This window comes from Solanum dulcamara, chromosome 4 (genome assembly GCF_947179165.1).
Source record: "Solanum dulcamara chromosome 4, daSolDulc1.2, whole genome shotgun sequence".
Classification (NCBI taxonomy): Eukaryota; Viridiplantae; Streptophyta; class Magnoliopsida; order Solanales; family Solanaceae; genus Solanum; species Solanum dulcamara.
This window is the reverse complement of record NC_077240.1, coordinates 33,259,807-33,280,144: the sequence shown is the minus strand read 5'-3', so window position 1 is coordinate 33,280,144 and position 20,338 is coordinate 33,259,807. Positions and strand designations below refer to the sequence as shown.

The following is a 20,338-nucleotide window of genomic DNA, read 5'->3' as shown; positions in this document are numbered from 1 at the left end:
AATGAACTTTTAGATCTAAAAGAACACAACATATATAGTAAAATAAAGTTAAACGAAACCATACCAAGACGAATTTGTAAAACATTCGTCTTAGACCTCTCATCTTGTTAGTCTAGCGGCGGCTTGGTGGCTTTTCCTGCGTGGTTCGTCGGAGCTCTCGCCGGAGACGAGTGGAAGAGAAGTATTCGGTGGTGTGTAAGAGGAGAGAGATTGAGAGATGAGGGGAGAGAATGGTGAGGTTGGTAACCTTGTCTTGTTTTCTCTTTTTGAGAAGATGAAGAGAGTGTAGAGAGAGAGAGAGTGAAGAAGAGAGTTTTGAGAGAGAGAGAGATAGTGAAGAAGAGAGTTTTGAGAGATGGATAGTTGTTTGATAATGGAAAGAGAAAAGAAAAGATATTTTTTATTTATTTATTTTTATTTTTAGAAAAAACTAAAATTTTCAAAAATACAAACCATAATTAAACTAACCTAACTAAAATTTATTTAGTAAAAAATAAAATCTTTTGAGATAATTTTCGAATAATCACATAAATAGTAATCAAAGATATAGTTATATAAAAATATGTATGTTATACTAAAATTTATATAAATATAAAAATAGTTAAGAATAATATGAAAATATATATATATATATATACATATTATTTTTTTTATTTATAAAAGCTAATTATTTCAAAATATTCGAATTCAAAAAAACTCGATAGCTAATTTGCGTTGTGGATGGTCAAAATTGGGTGTCAACAGTTGTCCCTTTCTTTGGATATGATCGATAAAAGAGATCCTGGACAAAGAAAATTGACAAATCCAATTTTGGCCGACTCCATCTTCATCTTTCTGAAAAGGGGTTGGTATGAGTTTGGAATTATGACTGGACTCCGAAATAACCACACGACTTTCAATAGGAATGTTGTTTACTGTGGTGGAAATCGTTTCCTTAGCTCGTATCCTACGAGCTTGACATTATTCTTGGGACTGTGTCCCAGTTCTCTGCTAAAAGAATTCCACGTTGTGCTGCATCCTCTTTGATGTCGTTCGCACTTTCTTTCATCCTCTTTGCATATTGAAAAATCCTCATTGATTCATTGGTAGGATAATGTTGCACTATCGGTAGGATGATAATCCATTGATAGGATACTTGGCAAAATAACTATTTTTCCATCGGTAGGACGAATGAAAATCCATTGGTAGGATATATGCAATGGTCTTCTTGGCAATGAATATACAATGGCCCTCTTGGCAAATGAAAATGCAATGGCCCTCTTGGCAATGATATGCAATGGCCCTCTTGGCAATGATATGCAATGGCCCTCTTGGCAATGATGAATGCAATGACCCTCTTGGCAATGATATTACCACCTCCGGTAATATAATATGAATAAAATAAAATATGAATGGCCCTCTTGGCAACGATGAATGCAATGGCCCTCTTGGCAATGATGAATGCAATGGCCCTCTTGGAAATTATATTACCACCTCCGGTAATATAATATGAATAAAATAAAATATGAATGACCCTCTTGGCAAATGACATTACCACCTCCGGTAATAAATATGAATAAAATAAAATATGAATGGCCCTCTTGGCAAATGATATTACCACCTCCGGTAATAAATATGAATAAAATAAAATATGAATGGCCCTCTTGGCAATGATGAATGCAATGACCCTTTTGGCAATGATGAATGCAATGGCCCTCTTGGCAATGATATTACCACCTCCGGTAATATAATATGAATAAAATAAAATATGAATGGCCCTCTTGACAATGATATTACCACCTCCGGTAATAAATATGAATAAAATAAAATATGAATGGCCCTCTTGGCTGATGAAAATGTAATGGCCCTCTTGGCAATGATGGATGCAATGACCTTCTTGGCAATGATGAATGCAATGGCCCTCTTGGATGATTTGACAACTTTTTTTTTTTTTAACAACTCGTGTTCATGGGAACTCATGTCTTTGATAGAAGTTATACGAGGCATTGGTGGCTCGCATCTTGAATTCGAGTTCGCTCCATTCTAGCAATGTTGGAGATCATTTGAAGTTGACTTCGAACTTCTGACAATTCTTGATGGAATTTTTGAAATCTTCCTCAAAAATTCTTTCCAATTAGATCTTTTGATAAATCTCGAGCTGCTGAAAAAAGAATTTTGACATTCTTGTGGAATTTTTGAGATCTTCTCAAAAATTCGATCCCAGTTGCATATATTAACATGATCTCCAATCTTAACTTGCTAGAGATAGTATCTTTTTCTGAATTTTTGAGATCTTCTCAAAAATTCTGTCCCAGTTTTCATTATAAGGGAGAAACAAAAATCTTACAGGGAACATGACCGAGCCATTGTGGCGCCTACATATCCTGTTGGTGCAAGAATCAGGTCAAATGTAGTTCCAATTCTCTGGACGATGAATGCTGCAAGATCTGAGACAAGATAATCAGTAGACACATGTGTAATATAAGCATAATGACATGGAAAACTGTATTACTTGCAACATTTCCAGCTTAAAACATGAGATATTCCACCCGTCTGATATGGACGATCCAATGAAGTAAAATAGGCATCTCACAATGTAAAGAGATAGTCAAATTTTGACTACAATTGGTATCAACAGTTAGGAATACATGGAAATATTTCTCATTTCTTATCTTATAACTGAGATTGACTTTAAGGTAATTCATATAGCTTCAAGTAGTACCTCAAACATACTTAAGTGTCGACAAGATTTTTTTCATCCTGCTTCCAACAAAGGTTTAGAATTATACCAATCATCATGTTTCAAGTGCCCTCACAATAAAGAAAGTTCTATTTCGCACATATATGAAGTGTTTGATTTGAGAACATTTTACAAAGTGCACTCACACTCTCAAGAAAGTTCAACGCATGCAACTGTGATACCATATGCTTGGCCTGCATGTAAGTCTCCACTAATGTGAGAATATTTGGAATGAGATCATGTAGGGCTTGTCATTGGGTTGTAATGTGGGTTTGGGAACAGGTAGGATATTTATTTAGGATAAAAGTAACTTTATTCCTCCTTGAATGTCGCACTGAATATGTGCCTTTGACGATTGATATGTCTTTGATGTCTGATCCTCTTTCTTTTGTATCGACTTCTTCGAGTACTTATTTGATAGAGTTTTTTTTCTTTTCACCTTTTTCTTTTGTCTTGACTTCTTTGAGTCCTTAGTGGTTAGAGCTTTTCTCTTTTCGCTCCTTTTTGAGGTTTCTCCTCTTTTATTGGAGTAGTTTCCTTTTTGTCTTACATCGACCTTGTAGGAGGTTTTTTTTTTATGAGAAAGTCGTCTTTGCTTTCTTGACTTTGGAGACTTTACGTCTTTTACCTTTGGCAATTTCAAAGTTGGATCTTCTTCTATAATTTGCACGTCTTTGGTGCGCTCAAGGAGGTTGGGCCAAGAGAGAGATAGTGCATGTAAGCACTCAGAAGGGAAAGGGCTAAGATGTGGTTGTCCAAAGAAAAGATTTTAGGCTCAAAGTGGGAAAACTAGGGATTAATGTTATTTGTTAGGCTTTGAAAGACACAAACGGGTCAAAAAGGCCTACAATCCTTTCTCAAACCAAACATAACTCAGGATTTCGCCTCAACAAACATATCAGGCCAAGTTCTAGATCAACGGTGCGATGCAATTGAATTTTAATCTAAAGCTCACCATACAATGCACATGAAACCATGAGGTTGGTTATATTCTTACCTTGAATGCCCGCAAGAGAATTTTCAAGCATCACAAAAGTACAAATGAAAGATACCAATAGAAGCTATGGTTTACCACAAAGCCAATCATTTTTATCATACCAAATATTTTGCATGCTCCTAACTGTATGCGTCCCAATCAAGAAGATATGACTCTTAAAATATGTACACAATTTATTATTTTATGTATTTTCTATTTTTTTTAACTGTTTTTATTTTTAAAAAGGAAATACCGAACCCAAGAAGGGCTGCCTATGTATCTCATCAAGATGAGAATCAGGTGTGCGTAGTTCTTGTAGATATGATATATAAAATAATTTAGAGCTTTAGACAAACTTGGTGTGGTCTTCCAATGTTAATATTTTCTGTGGAGATGCTGCAGCGTGCTTTATAACCTCTCTTGGTCGGAATGTTGTGGCTTCCAACTTCATTACTCCTGATTCGACTTTGGAAAGGTCAATGATGTCATTTATTATTTGAAGAACCAAATCTCCTGAAGACAATATTACATTCACAAGCTGACGATGTTCCTTATCCAATTTTATGGTAGAAAAAATCTCGATCATATTGACCACTCCTGACAAAAGGATCTAATCTAATGAGACATGGTTGCAAGCATTTGTTTCTCTCGCATAGTTTTCTCTGTTATGTGAATAGTTTCTTTAAGTTCAGTCTCCTTGGCTTTCTGTACAACTATCTCTTCTTGCAATTTTGCCATTTTTTTTTCTTTTCCTTATCTGATCAGTTATCTCCATTCCTATGTAATTTACACCAATTGTCTCTCCTGCCTTACTGAACACAGGTTCAACATATATTAGAGAATTCTTTGACCCAAATAATCCCTTCTTTGCCGATATTCCCCTTTCCAAAACCTCTCGTTTGAAGTCTCGAGATTCCTTTACATCAGTACTAGTAAAATATTTATATTTATTTATTGATGATGTCCTCTTCATGCAGACTTGACAAACAATTGTAGATAACATAACTCATTGTCCTGGTGACGGATAATAACGGGTGCATTTTGGAGGACAAATTGTACGAAATTATCTGCTCTTTTCAGAATCTGGGATAATTCTTCTACTGGAGAGGATTGTCTTTCAATGTTTTCTATGCTTTCCTGTAATTTCTCAATTAGTATTTGCATCCTGTTGAACACTTGTTTCCAATAATTTGTCCAAATATTTAGCTCTCTGCTTTCAGTATTTTATGCTGTCATACTCAGTATCTATTTCTTGTTTATCTTGAATTTTTACATCATTTTTTAGGAGACTCTTGGAATATGTATCTCTTTAATTCTTCATCCAATATAAAGGTTGGATGTTTATCACCCTATATCTTTCTTCCTCAAATTGATACTTCTCCAATAAATCCAATTTCTTGAGCTCTGGTTATTGTTGTTGTATTTTTCTTGAGGATTGTCTCTTATGATTTGAATTCTTCCAACTATTCAAAGAATCATACATTGTTATAACCATCCCCGACTATTGTCGGGGATAGTTTTCCTGCAAAGATATGAGAAAAGTGTGAAAGCGGGGCCATTATAAAAAAAATAAGTAACAAGATATAGGAGTAAGATTTTATAGTCAAAGACTCCCCCGATTTATCTTTCAGGCTGTGTATTGGTGTCTTGTGAAATTTAATATCATCATTATTTCCCACGAACTCTTTGTCCCGTGATCCCCTCTCTTGAAATAATGTCGTCTCTTTTGTGTACAAAGAAAACTTCTTAGTTAGGGAGAGAAAATTAACCTCAAAAATGAGATCCTTTCATTTATCGCATGATGTCCTTTGATAACAGCCCTACAAAGAAAGAAACAACTTTGTTGAACCCTCGATCTTTGAGAAGTAAGCAAGTTTGTTTTCCGACATAAATTAGTCTTTCCCTGAAAAAGAAGAATAACTCAAAAGTCAAAGTATTAGTCTGTGCTTGTAATAATTAATGCAAAATATCACATAAAGAACTAAACACATAAATGTTGCTTTGTTTTAAGACAAACTAATCTATGGGTGAAGAAAGAGTAACGGACAAAAATTAATTTTATGATAAATGTGTGAGAAAAGTTGACTTGTGAATTACAGATTTTTTTACGTTTCAACTTTTGTACCCTTGTTTTTCTTAGATGCAGAAAAAGTTCTCAATTTCTTTGAAAGAATGAGGAAAACTGAAAACTTCAAAAACAGGGACCGAGCCTTGAAAGACTGCCTACGTATCTCACAAAGGAGAATTCAGGTCCTACGTAGTTCGACCACTTGTTTTTTTTTGTGGAGATGAGAAAGAAAAGTTTATGATTTGAGTGTAAAGTTCGAATTTTGTTAGGAAATTAAAGACTCATTGAATATTTGAATGCACTATCGATAGTGACTCGATATTTATGCCTATGAGACTCTAAAAAAAATCTAAAAGAGTGGACTAGCATGTCTCCAAATAAAGCAACATATTCACAAAACAGTTATAGCATATAACACACAAATAATTATTGCGCATCCTAAACAGATATGTGACCTTTTTGTGCCAAAGATAGGCTTAACGATTTGAAGGATGTATTACGTCATTTGAAACATTCCATTGCCCCAAAACTTATATTTATACAAATATTATGAATAATTTGAATGGGGATACATAAATAGAAAAAAGGGATATAAATAATCAGTCCCACGCAGGGGTACAATCCTAACTAAGCCTTCGTGGAAAATCCTTCTTTCTTGATTTCTTGACATCTCCGAACGCCAATGCCTTTTGGATGAAGTGTCATTCACTGAAGGTCCTTCTTTGACTAGACTAAGCTACAAAAAAAAAACTCCTAGCCCCGAGGGACAGTGATTTGCCAAACCGCGTATAAAACCTTCAAATTTAAACATATAGGTATGATTGTCCATTTAGGCCGAGGGCCATTTTGAACTAAGGTGGTCTTTCTAATGGGCCCAATACGCCTTGGGTATTGAGTCTTCTTAGGCCAATGCACTAAATTAGGGATTTGGCTTTGCTCTACGCTAGGTTGACTAAGAGTGGCTTTTGCAAGACTGGTAACCCAAGCGGACAACTCAGGCTGGAACTTACGACAACCATTGGACGCATGACGTATCAATAAATTGTCGATCTTTCCGAAAAGGGTTAAGTATAAAAAGCCCGACTGCGGTACCGCAAAATCGTTCTTTAATATACTATACATTAAATAGGAAAAATGCTATGAAATGCAAATAACAATTTAATATATAAATTAAACACATAATTGCACAATTAAGGAAAACAAAAATTACTAATTATTACAAACCCAAATAGTTAGTCAAATAAGCAATCAAATCTAATGGTTAGAACCTAATTATTCCCCAGCGGAGTCGCCATTTCTGTTATGTCGAAAAATCGACAAAGTGCAAAATTAATTTCATCTTTATAAGAAAAAATCAATTTTAGTAAAAAAAGAGTCGCCACTTAATTTTTTAAAGAAATTAAGAAAACTTAATTTAAAAGACTCTAACAAATTTAAGTCTTAAAAATTTAGAGAAAAAGGGTACGAGGTTCATATTACTATTTTAAGAAGGTTTTAGCACTTAAAATAGCCGCTAACATGCGGTTATCCAACGATTTAAAATTTATTTGACTAACTTTGGGAAATATTAATTTAAAAGAAAACGAAGACTTTGAAATTTTTTTTTAGAAAAAAAAAATAAAAAAATAAAAAAACAAAATTGATAAAACTTAAACATTTGATTATAATATACATATATATATATATATATCATTTACTAAGTAAATATTGAAAATTATTTTAAGAATAAATTAACATGAATTGGTTTATCTTTAGGGGAATCTAATTAGGTTAAAACAAATTAAAATTAATAGCTAAGAAAATCATGAACGACATAAATAAATTAATTATTACAAACCGAATCAATAAAATAATAAATAAAAATAAGTAATGAACATATAAAAATATGGCCCGACACTTAGTTTCTGTACGCCTGGACTAAGCTGTTGGGCCACCTGCGTTTTGGGCTTTTGGGCCAATTCTGATGTATATCACAACTGTATATACACTGTATATTAGTGCATATAACCAACAGTTTTCTTGTATATCAGATATACATAAAATTGCATATCAGTCAATTTTGCTCCAGCACCTGTAGAAATACTTAGTAAACATGTTAATAATAAATAATATGAATAGTAATAATAAAAATAAAAATAATAATAATAATAATAATAATACAAAAATAAAACCTGTCTTATGAACATGAGAGACCTTGGAAAGCAACGGTAATTTCTTCATCGGCCAATTTCAACTTGTAATATATAATATATAATGTAAACTTAAATTAAAATTTCCGTCTTTAAAATGGAGAGGCCTCGAAACCCGACGGAGATATTTTTTTCATTGGCCAAAATAAAGTCTGTTACATAAGTAGTAGACATGTAATCATCCCTCCAAATAATAAAAAAAACTATTTAAAACTTATTTTAAAGAAGTGGGTACTAACTTTATTTAAAGTAATAGGGTAATAACTTTATTTAAAGTAGTGGTGAAATAACTTTATTTAAAGTAGTGGTGAAATAACTTTATTTAAAGTAGTAGGGTAATAACTTTATTTAAAGTAGTAGGGTAACAACTTTATTTAAAGTAGTGGTGAAATAACTTTATTTAAAGTAGTAGGGTAATAACTTTATTTAAAGTTTAATAAAGGGAGACAAGATTAATTGTGATAAATGCCAAAATAATTACTACATGCTAGCAAATTTTGTAAAAAAAAAATACTATAATTATTTCCTAATAGTCAAATATTTCAATCAACAAATTATGCCTGATTAGCAAAATATTAAATATTTCCCAAATCTAAATCAAGAAAATAAAATATCGGTTATCAATTAGCTAATCAAATAGATACCCAAATTAAAAGATATGCATTTAGACAATAGCAAATAATAACAATCTCACCGTAAAAAACTTAATCAAATACAAGAATATAAAATGAACATAATTAAAATGTAAGAACATGACTATGAACACGAAACCTTAATTAAATACAAGAATATAAACATGAACATAATTAAAATGTAAGAACATGAAACCTTAATTAAATACAAGAATATAAACATGAACATAATTAAAGTGTAAGAACATAAATATGAACATGAACATAAACATAAACATGAACATAAACATGAACATAAACATAAACATGAACATGAAAATGGACATGAACATGAACATGAACATGAACATAAACAACAACAACAACAACAACAACAAAAATAACATAAATATGCTTTGCAATCTTAATCAATTATGAATGAACAAAAAATCTTTGAATCTCGAGTTTATCAAATCATTTGGAGCAAAAAATAAAGAACTAAAGTGATGTAGTAACATGTAAACAATATGAATCTTATAAGCAAGAAAATGACAATAATGGTTAGAGTAATTGATCAGCCCAAAATTTGTTATGAAAACAAAATCAGTAAAAGGATTCTAACATAAGAAAGATCTAAATCTTCTAAGCAAGAAAACTTATCAAGAACACCAAACACAAGATGTAATCAACCCAACATATACACAATAAATAAAAAAATAAATGAACTTTTAGATCTAAAAGAACACAACATATATAGTAAAATTCGTCTTAGACCTCTCATCTTGTTAGTCTAGCGGCGGCTTGGTGGCTTTTCCTGCGTGGTTCGTCGGAGCTCTCGCCGAAGACGAGTGGAAGAGAAGTATTCGGTGGTGTGTAAGAGGAGAGAGATTGAGAGATGAGGGGAGAGAATGGTGAGGTTGGTAACCTTGTCTTGTTTTCTCTTTTTGAGAAGATGAAGAGAGTGTAGAGAGAGAGAGAGAGTGAAGAAGAGAGTTTTGAGAGAGAGAGATAGTGAAGAAGAGAGTTTTGAGAGATGGATAGTTGTTTGATAATGGAAAGAGAAAAGAAAAGATATTTTTTATTTATTTATTTTTATTTTTAGAAAAAACTAAAATTTTCAAAAATACAAACCATAATTAAACTAACCTAACTAAAATTTATTTAGTAAAAAATAAAATCTTTTGAGATAATTTTCGAATAATCACATAAATAGTAATCAAAGATATAGTTATATAAAAATATGTATGTTATACTAAAATTTATATAAAGATAAAAATAGTTAAGAATAATATGAAAATATATATATATATATATACATATTATTTTTTTTATTTTTTTTTATAAAAGCTAATTATTTCAAAATATTCGAATTCAAAAAAACTCGATAGCTAATTTGCGTTGTGGATGGTCAAAATTGGGTGTCAACAGTATTAATTTAAAGAGGTTCTAATATAGGTAAAAAGTAAAAACTTTATTTTTGCCGTTACTTTGATCAACTTTGTCTGTCATTTAGGTTTGGGACTCATTTTGTTAGTGAAAATTGTAGTAAGAAAAAAAGTAAAATTCTGTGGATTGGGCCATTATAGGCTTATGGGTTGTTAATGGATGATGGACAGCAACAAATCATTTTTCCTAAGATAAAAGATCCAAGGCCCAATGGATGATTTATTGCTTTTGGACAAGATAAAGATTTCTCCAGGTATTCCCCCTCCAATTTCAACCAATCATTCTAATTCTAGCATGATGAGCTCAACTTCCATTGTTATCAATCGCCTCAAATTTTTCTACTTCTTATTTTTCCTGTGAAATGCTACTGATTAAGACCACCAGAGTTCTTGGCCAGCATCTAAGTTTCTTCATCTAGTTGAGGAAAATGTCTGTTTTTGCTCTTTCCAGTAGACTAACACTTCTTCAATCAACTAAAGATAATAACTTTAGGCAACTTTTTTCATCTCATTTCATCAATCATGTTCAAGTAAGCACAGTTCCTTATGCAATTCCTTTTCTTTCTGTGAATGTATCTGGAAGACCCTTTAGAGTTAGTTCAAGAAAGCTGAAACCCATCACTGCTTCAGCTGTTGAAACCCCCAAGATTTCATTTAGAGGTAAAAATCCAAAAGATATTAATGTTTTGGTTGTGGGTTCAACTGGGTACATTGGGAAATTTTTGGTTAAGGAGTTGACCAATAGAGGCTTCAATGTTATAGCTGTTGCTAGAGAAAAAAGTGGTATTAAGGGAAAGAATAGTAAAGATGATACCTTGGAACAGTTAAATGGAGCTAATGTGTGTTTTTCTGATGTCACCAATTTGGAGATTTTGGAGAAAAGTGTACAAGGTTTAGGGGTTTCAATTGATGTTGTTGTGTCTTGCCTTGCTAGTCGAAATGGTGGGGTAAAAGATTCTTGGAATATTGATTATGAGGCCACAAAGAATAGTCTTGTTGCTGGGAGGAAGTTTGGGGCTTCACACTTTGTTTTGCTGTCTGCAATTTGTGTGCAGAAGCCCCTTCTTGAATTTCAAAGAGCGAAGCTGAAATTCGAGGCAGAATTAATGAAAGAAGCTGAAGAAGATGATGGATTTACTTATAGTATTGTTAGACCAACTGCATTTTTCAAGAGCTTAGGAGGTCAAGTTGAATTGGTGAAAGATGGGAAACCTTATGTGATGTTTGGGGATGGGAAATTGTGTGCTTGCAAGCCGATAAGTGAGCAAGATTTAGCTTCTTTTATTGCTGATTGTATACTGAAAGAGGATAAAATCAATCAGGTCTTGCCTATTGGAGGACCTGGAAAGGCATTGACACCATTAGAGCAAGGGGAAATGTTGTTTAAACTTGTGGGTAAAGAACCCAAATTTCTGAAGGTGCCAATTGAAATAATGGATTTCGCAATTGGATTTCTTGACTTCCTCGTAAAAATATTTCCTTCTTTGGAAGATGCAGCCGAGTTTGGGAAGATTGGGAGGTATTATGCAGCTGAGAGCATGTTGATTTGGGATCCTGAGACTGGAGAATATAATGCTGAGGCAACACCAAGTTATGGAAATGATACATTGGAAGATTTTTTCCAGAGAGTACTGAAAGAAGGAATGGCTGGTCAGGAGTTGGGGGAGCAAACAATATTCTAAATACTCCATCAAAGAGGTCTTAACTAGCTACTCTCTGACAAATCAATTTTGAGGTATGCAGTTTGTCTGTCTGTAGCAGATATTGATAAGTTTACAATTTATTTATGTGTAAATTATACTCTAATATGAATATATGCTACGTTCTGAAATGTTAAGAGCTTACCTATAATGTGCACATTTCTTAATTGTTACTTTCTGTAACTAGTTGCGTCAAATTAGAGATTCTTTTCCTGCATACAGAATATGGAAACTACCCTGCCTTCAAACTGCAGAGTCTAGGATCTGCTAAAGTTATCCATATTGAATAATCCTCTATCGAGTACAATTTCTGTGAACAGACGGTGGAGTAAAACTGCTGTCGAGCAGAGTAGTCTCAAATTAGAGAGTTCTATTTCTGCATACAAAATACGGAAACTACCCTGTTGTCAAACTGCATTTTATAGGATGTGCTATAGTTAGCCTTATTGGTGGTATTTAAGCTATCAAAAGGTAAATTTTATACCATGCGAGCAATTAAATTGATCCTTTTTCGAGGGTAATGTCTGAGACCAGAATGGTGGAGAGGGAGCCAATTAAGTGATAAAAGGGTGATCTCTCGAGTAGTCTTGCGTTAACAGTTAGATAACTACTTTGCAACTCCCCTTGATGGAATTTAGAGCCAACTTGGGAGAGATATAACTGAACTGGGAAAAAACTTCTCCCTTGCAAGGTTAAATTTCTAATGAGCTGGATGATTAATTATGAGACAAATGGGCGTGCTCAAAAGGTGATATTTATTTGGCGTCTTTCTGTTTTCGAGTTCAATTTCAGAAGCTCATATATTTTATTTTGGATTAGATCTTATTCTCTGATAATATACACTAATAATAAGTATTGAGACAACTATTTATACGAGTTACCTAATATACGTTGTTTATAAAACTGGTCATTGATATCATAGTTGACTTAATTTGCCTGCAATGACCAGTTTAGTTGGTTTGAGATGAGGTCTTCAAATTGAGGTAAGAGTCCATAGTGAGGCTTTCATCTGTAAGACTCATGCTTTTTATTTGGTTCTGACTAACTAGAAATTACTAACAAGGTTCCCTTCTTCATCATCGTTCTTTTAAATTTCCCTCCTTCACTGGTGCAATTGATATGTAATTACCGGTGGAATTTACTTGTCTTATGATTCCAAGTCGTCTATAGCAGGATTTCAGGGAGAAAAGATAAGGTGATATGTCCCTTACGTATCACTCCGTAGGATACTCAAGATTGTTTAATACATATACTTTTCACTTGAAGTACTCCTCTGGTTGCGTATCAAAATATAATGAAACTTGCATCCTGGAAAGGTTTACCATTTGCATGCTGGAAAGGTTTACTATTAGTTTGGAAAGTTTCCTTCGTTACATTTATATGGTAGCATTTATGCTTATCAAAGAGAATTCTAAGAGTAATCAAAATCTAGATAAGGATAATTATGTAGATTATAGGTATGAAAGCAAGTGGATGCATAAGAATTGGATATCTGCTCTTGGCTAGTTTGTACAGAGACGTTTATTTGATTCTGGACTTTGTCCAACGTTAATAGTTTTCTTCTTCTTTTTCTTTGAACAATTTATTCAGAAGATTATGCATGCGCTGTTAATCTATGTGTAAAGGTACTGGAAATGCTCCATTGTTTCAATAGATGTGCTAGTGTTACTTGCATCCCAATAGATGCCAATTCTCACAATTTCATTGATCACGCACTACTGCATAGTTTCTCATTTGTAGCTAGTTCTGTTAAATATATGAGGTGTTTCATTCAAGGTTGCTAACTATTAGTCCAAGGTATAGGACTTAGATCTCATCAAAACATCCTATCTTAAATGTAGGTCCGATGATGAATATGAGAGCCTCAAGTATCGATTAGCTTCAAAGCTATTGCAATCGAATCTAATCAAGTCCTAGTTATGGAACTTTGTGGCTAATTCATGTGTTAGCCAGTCTTCACATATTTTAATTGGTAGTTTTACCAATAGACTCCAAGTCAGGAACTTTCTATTTAACATCAATACAAGTACATGAATGAATTCATATACAAGAACTGGTGCATTGTCTACTTCCACCAGCTGCACAAGAAAATGGCCAAATTTGAACAGAACTTATAAATTACACACTTTCACACACTGACATTTACCAAGGGCTGTTCTGCTATACATCAAGAATTCACTTTTCCATATCTGTCTTGTCACTTGGGGATTTTCTTAGAAAGGGAGTAAACAGAGAGGAGAACAAGAAGCACAAGCATAACGGTCGCGAACAATGAGACTCCTATAGAGGCTCCAAGGTATCTGCAGAACTTGCCATACAGTGTGCAAACCTTTCCCCACCCAACATGAGTGTTGCCTTTTAGTCCTATGTAAGTGACCGATGCTGCTGCTCCGGTTGCTGATGCCACTATTCCTATCAAAAGCTGCAAGTTTACATAAACATTACTCTAGTGAGTACTGGTGGACCCAAGATTTAATCAATAAATGTGCCATAATGACTAGGGGTCGAATTTCAGCACATGCACAAAATCTCTAGGTGATTTTCATTTGCCTAAGTCATGGTGAAATAGAGTTACCCAGTACTCATGATGTACTTGGTGGAATAGGCGAGGCTTGTGCAAGCTAACCTGAGCTCTAACGTCATAAAAAGAAAAAATAAACAAAAAGATTGTCAGCACTTACTACATCAATGACAATGAAGTGGGAAATGATCTTGGCATAGCAACCAGGCTTAATGATGGAGTACAATGAGCCTAGTGTAGTAATTATGCTGAAGAAACCAGCCACAGAGAGTGCTACTACAAAATAGCTGCAACATAAATAATTCAGAATTAACTAGCTTTCTGAAATCAGTTTGAAATTAAAGTTCAATTTTGATCAATATTAGTTATAGTCAAAATGCATCAAAAAGATAAACAAGAGAAAATAAGGTAAGTGAAACAGTATAGTCAATATATGTTTTCTTATGCATTAAATGATACTATAAAAATAAGAAGTTTTGACAGAATCAATACGAATCCTAATTATGAGATGTGACTCCTAAATATACTTGCAAATCCACTTGCTTGTTTTCTATCATATTTTCAGATTTATTATTCAATAAGAATAGATATACCATACATGAAGAAAACAGTTGGCTTTGCAACCACCCCGCTCTGCATTTATTCAAAGGAAATAAATATACAAAGTTCCAATCAATATTGAAACTGTCTTTAATTAAAAAAAAAAAGACAAAAAAATAGTCGAAATCCTGAGTGAAGGGCGATATACTTTGTGCATCAAACTGTCTTTAGAATAATCTCGATTTTATTATCGTCACAAGTTAAGGCGGGAAGAAATCCTTAATCGTGCTCTAACAAATAACGGTAAAAACTTGTGTTTTACATATAATAATACAAGCTAAATGTTTTCACATACACTGCCAGCACTAAAGTATAGGTAATTAATATATATTCTCATGTTAATTTATGACTTTAGCTATAGTACATAAGTGTATTTAGGTGTAAAAACGAAGTGCAAATAAGAAATTTCATTAGTGCCCCTGAGACTTGGTTTAGTAGTAAACGCGTACATACGTCATTAATTCGAATTTTGTTTGACAAAAGTCTGATATTTAAGTGGAGAATGGTAGAGGTGAGTTCATTATCTAATTTTTAGACAAAAGGTAATTGCTCAGGTAATAAGCACCCTTCATCTATAACCTTAAAATTGTGGGTTCGAACTATCAAGGAACAAAAAAAGTTAATACTTCCTAAGAAGGGGTAAAAAACAAACAAACAGTGGAAACGTAAAATTACGGCCAGACACAACATTTTGTTTCGTTACTAATTTGTCATAACTGAGTAATTTCTTTCTTGTTTAAAAGAAATAATACTAACCTTTCTTATAATCATACTAACAAATAATACAGTTGGTGATTGGTGATCGATGAGTCTTAAGTGTCTTACAAATCCATAATAATTTTACCTCCAAGAATATATATATATTCAAACAATAATCATTTTCCCCCTTATGTCATGAAATGTCTATTTTGCATTTTCTATCTTACATCACCTATTTATATAAATAAAAATAATAGGTAATATAATAGATTTTAAATATGGTTCAAAAATAATAGAAAAATATTAATAAAAATAAAGATATATCCTAAAAAAAAATTAAAAGATTATCTATTTGTATTGTAAGTAATTTTTTATTTTTTATTTTAAAAAATACTTCATTATTGACAAACAAAAATCGTTTATCTATTCAAACATTTAAGCATAAGAGAGAATTGAAACATGCATTTATATACATATACATATTAAATGCATGTAATATTAAAATAATAATTATAAATAATAACAAAAATTTTAATTACAAACTGATAAAAAAAATTGTTCTACTTATAATTTTAATGTGCTTAAATAAAAATCTATAAATACTTAGATTAAGAAAAATAAATAGTATACATTAGAGTTTTGATTATTATTAAAATATTGTCTTTTTACTCTATTCACTTATTTCATTATAGAACGTCAATAATTTATATATTCAATTAAGATTTTTTTACTTTAGTTTTTTCGAATAGAAAAAATAGTTTTTGTTTTTAATAGAAAAACCTAAAATAAAAAAAAATCATGATTTTAAAGAAGTTAAAAAAAACAAAAACAAAGGTTGATAATACAAAAGGTAAAATAGGCATTTTGAAAAATTAATTAGGATAAGAGAGAAAAAATGATTATTGTTAAAAATTAAGGAGGAGAGGATTGATTTTTAAAACAAACTTTGGAGCGAAAAATAATTTTGTCCCTATATATATATATATTTCAACAGTTTCTCTTACGTACCAATTAGTACTATCTTTTCAAAGCACGATCAAATTAAATGAGTAATTTTCTTCTTGCTATTATTGTATTTTCAGAATTAATTAGCAGGTCCTACTATTGGTATTTGGGGAAAATCTGCTATAATATAGCCCATGAGTCAACTTAGTTAAGACTTCTTAAATTTAATCACAACTTCTCATAGTTTGTTTGACCAAACTTCTAAAATCAGCTTATTCTAAAAAAAGTCTTTTTTAAAAGTACTTTTCGAAAAGGTACTTTTTATTAGTCAAAAATCGTTTGTGTTTGGTTAATAATTTTTTTTTTTAAAAAAACACTTTTGAGGTGTAATTTGTATTTGACCAAAATTTTTAAAAGTATTTTTAAGTGTATTTTTTCTCAAAAATGCTTTTTGAAAAAAAAATATTTTTTTAACTTCTAAAAAACAACTTCTACTACACCTTAAAAGTATTAATTTTCTCTCAAAATCTTGACCAAACACCTCATTTTTTGAATTTTTTTAAAATTAAACTTGATCAAACATGCTATTATATTGATTTTCCGTGGCACATCAATCTTTTTCCCATTTCCCCCTTTTTTTTTTGGTCTTTTTCTTTTTTGTTCAATCCCCCTCTTTCCGAAAATTTTGACTGCTAAGTGCTGAGGAATATAATAATTACTAAAATGGCTGCCTGAATAGTATTACCTTATATCTTATATGCAAAATACGTAAATATAATCCTTAATTTGATTTCACCTGATAATTATGACCTCTAATTTTACTAATGCATAAACAAATACCTATCCAAAACTTAAACAAATAGACACATTCGTCCTACATGACATCCTACATGACAATTTTGTGTCCTACGTGGCATCCTACGTGTATTGTGACACATAGGACGCGCGTGTCTACTTGTTCAATTTTATACAAGTTTAAGTGCCTACTTGGGCACATTCAAAGTTAGAGGGCATAAATGTGAAATGAGGCCAAGTTAGATGACATATTTATGTATTATATCTATCTTATACTATCCAAGCTATATGCATAGGATTTAATTAATTTATAATTAAAAAATGTAATTTTTTTAATTTTTAAATTCATTTATAATTAAAATCCATTATATGCGATTAATAGAATTAATTTATATTCAAGCTATATGCATAGGATTTTGACTGATAACAATGTTTAAAAAACTTACATTGTTATCGTAGCAATAACAAGATCTATTTTTCAGGTTACTCATCTATTTTTTTTAATGAATAATTACATATAGTTATTTTTAGATATGTTATATGTTAATATAATTATTTTTATACTGTCAGAATATAAAAATTATATAAGTCAGGAATGTATACCATGTTCACCCAAAAAATAATATGTAAAACATACATGAGTGCTGGTGATTGATTGAACGTAGCAGGGCGAGGTGTTGGGAGCATTTCAGTTTGCTTACTCGTTGACATGACTACCACAGAAACAAGTGCCGAAGCAAACACTAAAAACCGTAACACCAAATCGGCCACCGCAAAGTAGTCGGTGGGCCGAGTTGCCGGTGGGGGAGCCGCTTTTTCTGGCTCCGCCACCGGAGCTTCTGTCGGGGGAGCAATCTTTTCGGGTTCACTAGCCATAGTGCCAAAAATTATCTATTGAATGATAATTAAGTTATAGGTGTGACTAATCAACACAATAGATAGTGATATTTATAGAAATTTTATAAGCTTAACGCCTTAACCTAATTGAGGTGGGTGGAATTGCCCACACGCCAAGTTTTTGATTAATTGGATTATATTTTCTTGAGGATGTTATAAAACGTAATTATATTGATGCTAGTTCGACTATGTTAGTGTTCAAACGATGTCGAAAATATTCGTGACGCCAGGATTGATATAGAATCATGATCATACATTATATAATTAGGTTTCTTGTTGGTATTTATGTCCAATTTTGTACGTGAATGACTCGAAGCTTAATTTACGTAAAGTTGATAATGATTTAATGATTATCTTGAGCTGTAATAGTACTTTCTTATAGGCCAATTTATTAATCATTAAAGTCTTTTTGTTATTAGGTGAATCACCTATTTTACCTAACTTCTATTTTTCTCAGTATCAATCATCCCAATCGTGACATTTACTTTTTCACCATCAAAGTGGTGAAATTGCTCGACTAAATTAAGGTTGTTGGGACTTATGATAAATTGGTTCAATAGGAATATTTCAAGTTAATTTTGTGACCTAGCTAGGTAGCAAATATACTTTATGAACTTGTTAGTGAAAACAACGAGTAGTTGGGAAAGGTAACTATGGAAATACCAGAAGAGAGTAGAGAGAGTATAATGATAAGGGCCTAGTTTGTTCAACTAATTAATAAACGTTGTTTTCAACATTTCCTAACAAATGATTGGACTTGTTTGATTTTATCTCCTTTGAATTTTGGCTTCGTCTCATTTACGTTATTGCATTTGTAACGGATAAAGAAGATTAAGCCCCTCATTTAATTTTAGGGATAGTTTTAGATATCTTTCCTCATATTAATTTTTCTCTCACGATTTATAATATTACGAAAACCTCTTTTATTTTAATTTTTTTATAACAATTCTTTTAATCTATTTATTTTTGATGTAAGTAATTATATTTTAACTAATTTGCCCTTTCCTAATCAATATGATAAATTCTTCTAATTAACTAAATTTATTATCTTTCATCGTCTTTAAAGATTCTTCAAAGGTTAAAAAAATGATTTCCTTTCATTGTCCCTCAACCTTTCTTGTTGTCACCGGATTAGAAAAAATATATAGTCCATCGTCAAAATTTTCTTTCATATTGTCCCGTAGCATTTTTCCTCTGTTGGAAGAGCAGCTATCCCATTTGATTGGTAAATGAATTTAAAGTCATGTTCTTCGGATGATGTTTTATGCATCTTCTTCGGCCAACCCGTAAATGACAAGTTTTGGGTGGGGGTGAGAGAGGGATTTCTTTGCTTTCGCTTGTGGGCAAATAACACAAATTCCATTAGTTTAGGAGTAAATTACTTTCTTTCGTGTGAGTTTTCAATATTACAAATCTTACCAGAATATGGACTTAAGATACATGTATATATATCAGATACATGGGGGGTTAAAATGAGGTGTAATTTATTTTAGACACACTGTATCCAAGTGGATTCACATTTATACGACTCTCTCGCTCGCCTCTCTCTCTCTCTCTTGCTTGCGTCTCTCTCTATATTTTTATTTCAAAATGTATTTGGAATGTTTCTAGTATCCCAAATACATGTATTTAGAATGATTTACATGTATTTAGAACACATAGACTATCTCGCTCACCTCTCTCCCTATGTATCTGTACTTCAGAATATATCTAAAAATTTATATGGTATCTCAAATACATGTATCTAGTATAATTCACATATATCGAGGATACATAGATTATCTGGCTCACCTTCCTCCTTTTCTCGCTCGCCTCTCACCCTATTTCAATGTATCTGATAACAAAAATACATATATTTAGGTGTATCTGACTTGAAATATAGTATGAAATTATTAATTAGAGAGGCAATATGTAATTATTTAAAGTTATAGAGATAATTAATAAATATTAAATATTTATGTAATCCGATAGTTTTTCCTTGTTTTATCTATATTTCTATGCAATTTGTGAATAATAAGATGTTAATTAAGATTTAAATATTTGAATTTGAGTACAACTTAAATATCAAGACGTTGAATCACGATTTGAATACAAAATAATTAGAGTTATTTTTTTTTATCTCAATATCTGAATATATAAGCTTATTTTTATTTCAAAATTAATAAATATAAAT

The 20,338-nt window shown here is 31.9% G+C and overlaps 2 protein-coding genes across 3 annotated transcripts; one reads left to right on the top strand and one right to left on the bottom strand.

The window, feature by feature from the left end:
• Positions 1 to 10,237: 10,237 nt before the first annotated feature.
• LOC129887276 (divinyl chlorophyllide a 8-vinyl-reductase, chloroplastic) lies at positions 10,238 to 13,638 on the top strand. Of its 2 annotated transcripts, XR_008766316.1 has the most exons (2): positions 10,238 to 11,743; positions 13,550 to 13,638. XR_008766316.1 is itself a non-coding variant. In XM_055962309.1 (1 exon), exon 1 carries the CDS (start codon positions 10,437 to 10,439, stop codon positions 11,688 to 11,690), a length of 1,254 nt encoding a protein of 417 aa, XP_055818284.1. In that variant the 5' UTR covers positions 10,238 to 10,436; the 3' UTR covers positions 11,691 to 11,852. The 2 variants fall into 2 exon arrangements, 1 of the variants encoding a protein (XP_055818284.1); XM_055962309.1 differs by lacking the exon at positions 13,550 to 13,638 and having other exon boundaries at positions 10,238 to 11,852.
• A 46-nt stretch (positions 13,639 to 13,684) lies between these two features.
• Positions 13,685 to 18,197, bottom strand: LOC129887277 (CASP-like protein 1). The gene is made up of 3 exons (XM_055962310.1): positions 17,906 to 18,197; positions 14,390 to 14,516; positions 13,685 to 14,130 (listed from the first exon to the last, which is right to left on the bottom strand). Exons 1-3 carry the CDS (start codon positions 18,142 to 18,144, stop codon positions 13,906 to 13,908), a joined length of 591 nt encoding a protein of 196 aa, XP_055818285.1. The 5' UTR covers positions 18,145 to 18,197; the 3' UTR covers positions 13,685 to 13,905.
• Between the last annotated feature and the right edge of the window lie 2,141 nt (positions 18,198 to 20,338).